General features: G+C 59.5%; 1 protein-coding gene across 2 annotated transcripts in view; it reads right to left on the bottom strand.

The window, feature by feature from the left end:
- FIBCD1 (fibrinogen C domain containing 1) overlaps positions 1-12091 on the bottom strand; it is a 34761-nt gene that overhangs the window by 5638 nt on the left and 17032 nt on the right. For both annotated transcript variants that reach the window (XM_073905601.1, XM_025888326.2), the window contains one exon: positions 2670-2766. In XM_073905601.1, the coding sequence (XP_073761702.1) occupies positions 2670-2766 (97 nt within the window). The remainder of the gene's footprint in view (positions 1-2669; positions 2767-12091) is intronic.

Below are 12091 nucleotides of genomic sequence, written 5' to 3'. Positions count from 1 at the left end.
CGATCCAGGGATAAGGCAAGAGGGACACCAGCCCAGCAGGGATGCTGGAAGATTCCAGATTCCCTTCCCCCACTGAGTGGTTGCTGGTGCCCAGGGGCCCACCATAAGCACGCCATTCCTCTGGGCGGAGCCGTGCTCCGCTCCTGATGCGCCATCCCCGTGCCCACGAGGGGCCCCTGGCAGGGTGCCCTGGAGCGGGGGGCAGGGTGGGGGCGCGGGGTGTCCTCCGCCATCTTCACCCTTCTTCCCATGAAGGCCACCTCCCTCCCTCACTCTCCCTCTCTCTTCACTTCCTGTGTCTCTCCAACCCCCCACTTCGCTGGGCCCCTGGATGGTGAGCTGAGATCGGACCCCATCACCATCAGAGTTGGAGGAAGAGGGAGCTGGTGGGTTAAAATGGAGAGGAAAACTACTTAAACCCCCAAACCTCATACCATCAATCCCAGATGGATTAAAGAGCTGAACCTAATACAAACACTCAAAAACATTAAAAAAAAAAAAAAAAAAAAGGAGACCTGGGAGGGAAAAGCAGGGCCTAAAACCCAGAGAATATAAAGGAAAAGACTGGCAAGAATTGGCTACATAAAAGTTTTAAATGTCTAGGAAATAAGCAATAATTTTACAAAAAAAAAAAGAGGCTGAAAGATAAATGACACATAACATGTGCATCTGACAAAGAATCAATAACCTTAATATATAAAGAGCTCCCATAACTCAATAGGAAAAGACAAAACACTGGATGAGAAGGTGACAGGGGAGTGTGGAAAAGCAGAGGGAGGGAACGGCCAGGGGAGTGGAGGGCTAAGTTGACATTCTCCTCAGGGCTTCCTGTCTGCCAGGAGCTAATCAAGGCCCTGCTTAAATGCTTCCTCCCGCACCTTCCGTGGCTGCCCTTAGATTTCAATTAAGATGCGGTGAGTGGCGGAGTCACCAACGCCGCTCCAAGGGGGTGGTGGGTGGTGATGCGGAAATAGGGCCCCCACCTGGCCACCCTCTCCCTATCTTGACACACCCACCCAGGTGGGGGGCGGGGGAAGGGTCTTCCCACCTAGAAGCTCCTCTCCCCCAGCCCCTCCCCTGGCCCTGCTCTCATTCACTCAGTTCAGGGTGTAGTTTAAAGCTTGTGAATCCTGCCCGGGCTTCCTCCAACCCAACACACACACACACACACCCCACTCATTCTGGGCCTCAGTTTCCTCACCCATAAAAGGGGAGGACAATGGCAAGGCCACCCACCCTCTTAGGGTGGGTTTGAGGTGTCAGGGCCGAGGTCTATAAAATGGGCTGGGCACACAGGAGGTGCACAGTAAGAGAGACTTGGGGTAATAAAGTTCTGCAGCCAGTACCTGCCCAGTAACAGGACACAGTGGAGGCCAGGACAGAGAGGGTCCTGCCCTCATGGGTCCCACGGTCAGGGAGACAGACATTAGGCAATGACACTGTTGGTCACCACCCAGGTGCCTCTGCACAGGGGGCGAGTGGGCACAGACCCGGTCCCACCTCTGGGACTGACCCCATCTTTCCCCCAGAAGTTCCCCTGAAGCTCCTACAGGCAGGCCTGGGACCATACTGACCCCTACCTGGAGCCGAGCCCTCCACCAGCCACGTTTGTTCTCACCTCCTCTCCCTGGGTATATGAGCCGTTCCCACATACCCAGGCCCGGGCAAGCCAAAGTGGGGCCCATGTGCTGTGGGGTGCGTGATGCCATTAACATGGCATGTCAATCTAATGCCATGTGTTTTGTTTTGTTTTATTTTATTTAAGTGTATTTCTTTAAGTCATCTCTACATCCAACGTGGGGCTCGAACTCACGAGCCCGAGATCAAGAGTCCCACGCTCCTCCGACTGAGCCAGCCAGGTGCCCCAATTTTAATATGTGTTAAAAATATAAATGGGGGTGACTGCTAGTGGGGGCACAGGGCTTCTTTTTGGGGGTGGAGAAGATGTCCTGGAATTAGGTAGGGGCGAGGGTTACATAACTCTGTGAATATACTAAAACCCCATGAATCATGCATTTTAAAACGATGACTCCTATAGACATATTAAAAAAAAAAAAACCCAAACCTCACCTCAAGTCCCAACTACCTCCCAAATATATCTAGGACTTCAGACCTGTGATTTTTATGGACGTTATGCTTCAGAATGAAATTATGTAAGATATTCAAATTTTAAAACACCGAGGGGACCTGAAGATAAATAGTAAGTAAATAAGGGCAACGTGAATACTAGCTTTCTGAGCGTGTGTGCCAGCCATGAGACCTCAGGGACCTCAGGAACCACGGCCTCTCCTTTGGGAGTTATGCCCTTGGCGCCCCAAGCCCACCCCAGGCATCTGCTGACCCCCGAGGGCAGGGCAGTTTGGGGGCTGCTCTGACCCTCCCTGTACCTGAAACTGAGCCCTGTCCCCACCCCCTACTCACTGGATCCAGGATGGCGACCAGGTCCCAGGGCGTCCCAACGTGGAAAAGCACACACCTCTAAGGGACCCACTCACACTGTCTGCACTTCTTTCGGCTTCCAGCCCTTGACCTCATTCCCGCTGAACACACCGATCACCTGTCCCTGCAGCCCGGGAGGCCCTGACCCCCCAGGTGGGGAGGGCGCGTTCCCTCGGGCTGCAGCGACGGAGACAGAGAAGCCTGCACCAGGCAGGCGTCATGGCTCTCACCTAGCCAGTGCTCCCCCGTGAGCTTGCCGAAGCCGTCCCGGTACGCCTCCCAGCCTCGGAAGAAGTTCACGGAGCCGTCCTCCCGGCGCTGAAACACCTGCAAAGGATGGAGGGCTGGCGCCAACCGCCCCAGGAGCCCCAGCCCCGCCGTGCGTCCCCTGCCCCACTCACTCCCTTCAGCCGCCCGCTCGGGGACATCAGGGGCCTGGAGCAGAGCAAGGACTCAAGGGCTTCATGGGGGCCCCAGGCGGGACGGACTGAATGCCCCCAGCCCCCAAAACGTGCCCCGGGGAAGAAATCACGGTGGACGAGGCTGGAGAAAACGTGCTTCCAGGCCCACCTCTGCCGCCCTGCTGTGGGACCCTGGACTGGTCCCATCCCGGTTGGGCCTCAGTTTCCCCACAGATCAAATAAGAGGGGTGGGCAAGGGCCCTAATTTCTTTTCACAGATCAAAACAAAACTGAGCAAAAACCCATTCTCGAGTTTTGAAGAACCGAGGACACAGCCTCGGGGGCTCCGTCTCTCAAAAGGATTCTGCCGGAGTCACGTGCACTCTCCCCAGCAGAAGAGGCCCCGGTGGCGGGGGGATCAGTGGGGGCTTGGGGAACCAGAGCCCCGGCCACTTCTCCGGGGGGGGGGGGGGGGGGGGGCAGGAGGCAACAGCCCGCAGGGGTGTGCCTCGGGTACCAAGGAGCAGCCGAGCTGCCTCTGTAACTCATTTTATAACAGTCTTGAGTTGGGAGTCAGGAATCCCATCGGTTAAATTGCTTTGAAATAAGTACCACGCTGGTCCAGGCCAGAGCTGCCTTGAGTGTTCACAGGATCCGCTGACAATCCTGTTCCTGGCCACTCCCCTTCCAACTCTTTCTGTGTAACAAGCCTTTTGCTTGCTCATTTGCGGAGGCAGCACCCGCGCCCCCCGCCCGCCTCCATCTGTGCCCACGGACGAGGCGGTGGAGTTTGGCCGCGGCGCCGGGAGCCGCCGGTTTCATTACTAAGCAGCCTGATTCCAGCCTCCCGGGACCGCCCGGGCGCTTCATCCGCCGTGAGCTTGACCGCCTGCTCCGCGTGCGTCCGCGGGAACCTGCCAGTCACAGCCTCCGGGTAGCTCTGACGTGAGGGAGTGGCAAGGGGATGACACCTCCTTCTTCGTGCCCCACCATTGCAGACCTGGCTGGGCCCTGACAGGTGCAAGTGCTCAGAAGGGACTGGCTGGGGAAGGGACTTCGATCAGGCTCGGAGAAATGTGAAAGGCGCTGGGCCGCGGTATTGACAGCCGGATTGGGACCCTGAGCACGTGCCCTTTGAAAGGCTTAATCCCGGCAGAAGCTCAGACGCTCCCGGGAGAAGTCCCGAGAAGGCAGCGAGCAGCGGGAGCCTGTTTCTGCCAGAGAGGGAGACAGTCGGGGGCCCGGTGGGGGGGCGATGGTTAGGACCTGGGCCCTGCCACTTACAGGCTGGCCATTGCTCCACCTCTCTGAGCCTCAGCTTCCTCGTCTGTACGTAGGGGTCACACCCCATGCCTCCTTCACCCATTCAGATGTTCCACGGAGCATCTCCCTTAGGGCAGAGGGACACAGGGGACCCCCACCCAGATGGGAAGCAGGACTGATCTAAGACATGGGGACAGTGGGTATGCCCAGCACGGCCGGCTTCTGGAAGGGAATTCGGAGTGGGTCTGGAGGAAGGGCAGGGTCCTGACCACAGTGTGGCCGTGTGGCCTGGGGACATCACCCCTCCCCTCTGGGCCTCGTTTGTCCTCACCCACTGATAAGCCAGACCTGCCTCCCAGGACCCCAGGGAGGGGTACATGGCACAGCGCTGGTCCTATTAACACCACCTTTGTTATTTTGCCTGTCACTACTGTTATGAGGAGGACTGGGGGTCTGCTGGGCTTCCGGGCACAGGCAGGGCACAAGCCCTGGAAACTGAGACAGACAGGCAGAGTGCCCAAGGTGGGCTGGTGTTGACAGCTGGCCACGGCAGATGCTGGGGCCGGGTCCCTCTCATTGAGCACGTTCTTATTCACCAAATCCTTACCCCAACCCAGTTCCCCGCCCCCTTCGTCCTTACAGTGGACAGAAGCTCCGACACTGGCCAGAAGTCAGGGGACGGTGAGCACAGAGTGGACGGTCTGACCCACCCCTCACCCCCTCAGCCGAAGGCCAGGCTGGACGCCTGCAGCCAATGTCCTACCCTCCACGTCACGAAGGCCAGGCTGGACGCCTGCAGCCACTCTCATTTGCCACTGACCAGACCCGGGACATGCCTCCCTGTCCTCCTGCCAGCACTTTTATGCCAACAGCTGACCTCCAAACCCCGTTCTCAGTCCCCCTCTCCCACTGCCGCCCACAGGCAGGGGCCTGGCTGGGGCTCGGCCTGGGTGCACGATCAGTGGGTGAGAGCGCACGCTCGGGGCCCGCTGGGGCCTCCCTGCCTCTGTCCACCCGGGCAAAGTACGCTGCAAGCACCCGACTGTGGCAGACCTTCCCGATGACAGAGTTTGAGTCTGTACCAGCTCAGAAGCCACCGCAACTGGGTGCCCACGTGAGCGCGCTCACCTGGGGCTCATGAACCGTTATCCACCCTGTGAACGGCCCAGACACATGCGTGACAACGCTTTGCAGAAGTGGCATTTAGACTCGCTGACCACGACCCCGGGAAAGGCGTGTGGCATCATGATACACACACTCACGGGTGCTCATATCGGAAACCAAAACTTCCTGCCACGATCCTTGCCCTTCGAGACACACTACTCTGGACGTTGCCAGCCTTTGCCACGGGCTGTCCTGACTCCTGGGCTGAGTGATGGAGTGAGCCCGGCCCCGGCCAGGATCTCAAACTCGGTACCCCGGCCTCGCCCTCAAGCCAATCACTGCTCGAAGTGGCCAGCAAGTTCCAAGAGCCCTCGAGGCCACAGATCGGCTGCCGGTTCTCCAACGTTCCCAGGAGTTTGCTTTCTCTGACTCAGAGGCCCAAGCTGAGCTGCAGCTGGACTTCAGGGGCGCTGGCTGGCTGGATGTCACCAAGCAGAAGGCCTTCAATTACAGAGCAAGGATCAGCCAGACGGGAAGACGCAAAGAGGGAGCGAGGAAAGGATGGATGTACCCACTTCCCAGCCATCTGTCCCAACAGAACATGAATCCCCACTTAGGCCAAAAAAAAAAAAAAAAAAAAGAAAGAAAAAAAGGGCAGAAAATGGTAGGAAAACAAAAGGATTCCTTTTGAGGCTAAATCTTCATTGGTCCGACTCCCGGGGCGGCTCCCTTGGGCTCCAGCGGCAAAGTGACCGATGCAGAAGGCGAGGCGCCGGCCGCCCTCTCGAGCAGGTGGCACGTAGGAAGACAGACAGAGCATGTTTTCTGGATGCAGATTCTCAAAAGCCAGTGCCGGCCACCCAGCGTGTCTTCCAAGTACTGCTTGGGGGCTCTGCCAAGGGAGGGATGGGCCCACATGGTCCTGCAGATGGTGCCGGGCGGTTCCAAAGGAAGGAGCGGCTGCATTTGGGGCGGTGGCAAGCGGGGGGTGGGGGTGGGCAGCAGAGCAGCCGATGGTCCTGTGTTTGTCAGCTGGGCTCCAGGGGCCTGTCTGGTGCTCTACAAGGTCCCATCTCTGCCGGGACCCCTTCCTCGGAGGGGCCCTGTCCAACTGGCTCCTTGTCTGCCGTGGTGCTAAGAGCCAGAGTCTTGTCCTGGGCGCCTGAGCCTGGCTTTGTGGTCTCCCCAGCACAGAGGGCCTTGTGTTCCCATTTGGCAGATGAGCAGGCTAAGGTGGCCAGGTGGGGTGACCTCTGCAGAGTGGGGGCACCCCAAGGCTGAGGGGGCATACATTGCTCCCCTAGGCCCGCGAGGCTACCCGGCCCTCAGCACGGCCGAGCTGGGCCAGCCCCAGGAAGTGCCCTTGGCTGGCATCCGGGAGACCAAGTTCCACTGGGGGTCCAGCCGATAGGCTGGGTGTCCACCTAAGTCTGGCCTTCTCTCTTCTGCGAAATGAAAAGCTTGCTGCTCCAGGCGCTTGTGTGCAGTCACGGGGCTGGGCAGCTCCTAACTTGGCAAGCTCCTTCCATCCCTACACCTGTTTCCTCATCTGTAAAATGGAGGTCATAGCAGCTCCTACCCACAAAGGTTTGGTAACAGGTACAGGCACTGGTTGATACACATTAGTCCGTAATGGTGACACTTGTGGGTACATTTGCTGGGAGCTCAGAGGAGGTTTAGCCATCTGCTAGGGAGGGCTCCAGGAGGGCTGCCTGGAGTAGGAGACGCTCTGCTGAACTGCATATTGAGCAGGGTCTTGGCAGGTGGTCAGAGAAGCCAAGAGATGGGGGCTGAGTGGGTCCAAACCCTATAAGATGGAGAGGGAGTGTCTCTGCCACTTTAGAAGGTCCCCAGGAGGCAGCATCTGGGACTTTCCCTAGACTCTGATGAAGCTGCTGTAGAAATCATTTGCAGGCAGGATCTCGGCTGTGCAGCTCCAGGGTCCACCAGCCTCCCAGACCTCCTGAGCAGGCGATTCCGGGAGGGGGGCGGGGGGGGGCGCTGTGGCCCAGGCAGATTTTTGTTTCTAAGGAACAAAGAACTTGTGACCCCGGACGAGTCACGGACCCTTCCCAAGCCTCAGTTTCCCTCTCTGTAAAGAGGCGCCAGCAGCAGTCCCTTTGTCACCCCTGCAGGGTTGCAGGGAAAATGCGCAATGAAGTAAAAGCGTCAACGGGGCGCACATAGTAGGTCTAACCAACGTCCCCTCCCTCTCCTTCAGAACCGGCTGCCAAGCCCAGAAGGAAGCGGGCCTCCTCCTTGTTTTTGACTGGAAATGGTACCCCCGGGCTTGGCGCCCCGCCACGCTTCCCAGGCTTGGCAGTCGGTGCCGGCCAGCTCCTGGCAAACGCTGCTCAGAGCTGCCATTTATCAAATGCTGAGCTACCGGGCTGAGCCTCCGCGTGTACTACCCTGTTTTACGTTAAAAGTTTACAAAATCCAAACTGCTCTGGATGGAGGCAAGCTTTCTCCGAGCGGATCACTCGAGGGGATGCGGGGCCGGTCACCTTGCTCATGTATTAGGGTGTGCAGCCCTAAGGACTCCCCAGGGCAGTGGGGAGCCGGTGCTGAGCCGGGCTACGGCTCGGGGACACCGTGGCCCACTGATGTCACGGCAGGTCCCCCTGCCACCACCGCATCTGTCTGTAACAAGGACCGGCTGAAGCCTCAGCCCACGGACGGAGGAGTCTCCCACAACCCTGCGGTCCAGCCTCCCTGGCTTTTCATCTCTCCCTGAGCCGGATCCCGCTGCCAGGCTGGGCTCCGCTTGGTGGTGGCTCCTTTGATGTTTTGCAAGTGAGGGAAGGATTTTCCTCCCTTCCTGGGGAGCTCAGGTGGGGAGGGGACGGTTTCTTTCACAGCGAAGCCAATTAGCGGCATATCTGAGCCGCTGACCTCGCACGACAGTAAAACGCCTGGCAGAGCGTGGCCACCGTGCAGAACGGGGTTTGGGCCCCTCAGCTCGTGGTGCTGGGAGCAGGCGGCTGCGCCGTGAATCCCAGTGGGGGCGTAGAGCAGAATCGATCCTCTTGCGGGTTCCTGCGGCAGGAGATGCTGAACTGGACCTGATTTCGGTGACCCAGGTGGTAATTATGCAAAGGCGAGGGAAGGGGTTGGCAATCAGGCCTGGTGGCAGCAACACCACGGGCAGATGCCGATGGGGACAAGGCTGGGCAGAGAGGCAGGGAAGTGGGGGGGTGGGGACACCTGCTGATGCTGAGCTGGACCCTCCTTCTGACCACCCAAAACCCACACCAGGCCCCTGCAAGGCGGCCACACAAGATACAAGGGCCACACTGGTGGCTGGACGAGGAAGGGGAGCACCCCAAGAGGGGATGTGACCTCCCCAGTCTCACACGGCCGGCGGGGAGGTGAGCCGGAAACGGCCAGCCCGGTCCCACGTATCACCTTCCCAGTGAGGAAATCTGGCCTCTGTTTTGGTGAGTCTTCCCTTTAAACACACTGCTTGACTGTAAGACCCTGCAGGAGGGAGCCAGGTTCCTCTGCTCCCAGGGATTCCCCAAGGCTCAGCGTGGACCCCTGCTCCCTGCTCACCAGGGAAGAGCCTGCGAGGGATTCTGACTCTCTCCCCACGTGGACGGTGCTCTATTAGCCTCACTGAGCAGGTGAAAAAGTAAGGCTCAGTGAGGTGAAGTGTCATCGCCCAGTGTGACAAGGGACAGCAGGCGGACAGGTAACCGCTTGGTTCCACCTTTGGTACAAAGAAGGAGCAAGATGGGTGGGCCCCGGTGGTCAGAGAGGCCTCCCAAAGGAGGCCCCTCCCCAGAGTCGCAGGTCAGCAGGACACGGTCCTTCCTTCCTGCCTTCCCTCCTCCTTTCCTGGGGCAGGGATGGGGTGAGTGCCCCTGTCAAGTTCAGGAGTAGCCTTGACAATCGGCATGACCCTGTGTGGCCCGGGTCGCTGTGGGCTTTGGTGAGTGTGGAGAGAAGGCTTGGGTTTAGCCAAGGCCAGTGGCCACATCAGCCAAAAGGCCAAAGGCCACCTTGAGGCGTGTGCCCACCCGCCTCTGTGGCCTCCCCACCCCAAGGAGCCACATGTGGCCTCTTCCCACCCAGCAGGGTTCCTACTGTCCGCAGCCACAATTCAGGGCCCATAGAATTCACACTCCCCGAACTACTCCCCCACCAGCCGCCATGCCCTTGGCCCAAGTCTCTGAGTCACTCCCCACCTGGGGGGAATCCTGAGGGCGGCAGGAGCCCAATCAGCCCTCAGGACAAAGCCTGTCTCCTGACGTGCCCGCACAACCGCACCCGACCCAGCCTCTGCCCACCTCCCTCCTCTCGTCCCTGGCCCCTCAAGCTCCATACACCAGCAGAGCAGAGCCCACGCGGACCCAGACCAGGCGCCGCCATGTCCCTGCAGACCTCTGCATGTCTGTTCCCTTTGCCTGGAATGCTGTTCTCACCTCTTCCCCCAGCGCTTGGACCTCCCTGTCCAGAGGCTTCCCTGGGCTGCCCCAGGCTAGGTTAGGGGCTCTCCTCTGGGCTCCCCCATCCCCCCCAGCCCTATAGCCCTCACACAAGTCAGCTCATCTGCCAGCTCCCCACCAGGCCAGGAGCTTGCTGTTGGATCCTCTGGCCTGTGGTTGGTGCTCAGCGGTTGGATGATTAAGGGCCACCGTGTGATGCCCGGCTCCACACACACGCGTGAGGCTGGGCCTTGGGAGGTCTGGGCGCTGCCCCCAGGCGGGCTGCTCATTTGCTAGGTGGCCTTGGACACATCTCTTCCTTCTCTGAGGCTGCTCAGCCAGAATCCAGGGGTTGGAGGCATGCCAGGCCCTGGTATATAAGCCGTGAAGTGGCCAGGGCTGCCGAACCCCCTCCTTGCCCGGTCTGGTCTCGCCAGGAAGCAGGCTCTGTCTGCAGCGTCCAGCCCCAGATGCCCTGTCCACCAGGGAGGGCCACCCGGTGTCAGCACTCGAGGTCTGGCAGCTCAGACATAGAGCCTAACGAGGATGGATGGTACCAGGGTTCAGAGAGGCGGCAGCGGGCTCCTTCCCAAACAACAATTGAGTTTCCGAGAGATTCCGTGTGGCAGGGAGGTGATCCTGACAGATGCCCAGAGGTATCTGGGCAAAGATTGCTTTTGACGGAAGCCCAAATGGATATTAACGTTTATCGGCCTCGCAAACACTTCTCAGCCGAGAGCGGCCTGCCTTCCACAGCCCCTGATCCAGGTGTCTGAGCGGGAGGGTTGGGGGGCCGGGAGGGGGCTGCTGGCTTTCCTCATCATCTCCCCTGTAATGGTCCCGGAAGCCCGGGCCCCGGGTATTACCGTCCTCCCGGCCCAAATCCCCATGGACTTCCTGGGAGACTGGCTTCAAGTCCACCCACAGAGAAGATGCAGAGCCCGGGCTAGTGCCCAGGTCTTTCCTTAAGCCTGTCCTGACCCTTAACTCTGATTTCTGGGCTTCGGCTGCTACGTTGGCGCAGTTCTGCCTGCCGAGGGGCTCCCACAGGCGAATGCCATAACTCAGATGTTCTGAGTTAGGAAAACAAAAAAGCTTTTAGCCCCCAGACACGGATCCAGTACCTTTAAATGCTCTCCTGTGGAGCCTGAAGAGATGTTTGCAGGTATGCCTGTCCCTGGGTCTTTAGGGGATTCTCAGCAGCTCTCAAGCCGGCTCTGCCCTCTGAATGCCCTCGCCTGGCCCCCCCCCCCCCCCCCACCCCCCCCCCCCCACCTGCCTCACTCAGGCCTCCCCTGTCTCTCCCCGTGCTTGGGAAAGCCGACCCCTTTCAGAACCGATGTGGGCTGCCTGCACCCCCATGTCTCACCATGCCTTCCCCTGGGGGAGCTTCCCTCTCCCCTCTGCCTGGCCATCAGTGCACCAAAAATTGCACCACGCTCCTTGGTGAGAACTGGGGGGGGGCAGGGCCTGCTTCTCCTCATGCCCCAAGTGCCAAGGGCAGAGACCTGGGGGCCTGCCTGGGCGCCCCGGAAAACAGCTGACCCCATACCCTGCTTCAGGCCCCCATGACTATCCCCTGGACGACGGTGGACACCCTCTTGGCAAAGAGCTCAGTAAGGGGCGGGGTCACACACACCCTGGTCATGTTGGGTGGCCAGTGCCTTGCATTGGGCGTGACCCATTGTTCTAAATAGCGATCAGGCCACTGATGGGCCTGTGCTGAATGCCCCACAAGCATTCGACAGAAGCCTTGGTCAACTGGCTGTCCTTCCCCGTCTTCTGAGATTTGGGGAGGGTCGTAGGCCTGTGGCCCAGTCCCCACCCATCAGAACAGCCACTGGCTCAATGGCTGGGGAAGCAAAGAGGCAGGGACACAAGGGATCTCTTTCAAAGGAACCGCAGGCTGCACCCCAGGCCCACACCCATCTTGGGGGTGTCTGTGCCCAGGGTGTGGCTGTGCCCAGGGGCTCCTCACCAGCAGCCCTGGGGCCAGTGGGGTTCCCGCTACCTCACCCCTGGCCAGGTCTGGGGGGCTCTATTCCTGGCAGCATGGCCCTGAGCTGGTTTCTCTGGCCTCCCAGCCTCCCTCCAGGACAATTACCTTTTCTGCTTAAATCGGCGATTTTCTATTGCTTGCAGTTAAGATCTCTCAGTGAGGCAAGTGGGTATCCCCACTTTACAGCTGAGGAAACTGAGGCTCAGAGAACTTAAGTAACGTCCCCGAGATCACACAGCAGGACTGGGAGCCACCCCCACGTCCATCTGTGGATGTTGGAGCCCACGCTCCCCACTGCTCTGGCAGAGGCTCGACCACAGGCCTGTCCACAGCATGAGCCAAGGGCCTCCCCCTCTACTCTCTCCCTGCTCCGCTCCAGGACGCACGGTCAGGTTACAGCTCCTGAAGCCAGTCCTTAAGCCACCTTCCTCTCTCCAGCACCCTCAGTAACTCCC

Source organism: Callorhinus ursinus, unplaced genomic scaffold (genome assembly GCF_003265705.2).
Source record: "Callorhinus ursinus isolate GAN/ISIS: 27379988/994484 unplaced genomic scaffold, GSC_fseal_2.0 scaffold24, whole genome shotgun sequence".
In the NCBI taxonomy this organism is placed as follows: domain Eukaryota; kingdom Metazoa; phylum Chordata; class Mammalia; order Carnivora; family Otariidae; genus Callorhinus; species Callorhinus ursinus.
This window is presented reverse-complemented; position numbering and strand designations above follow the sequence as displayed.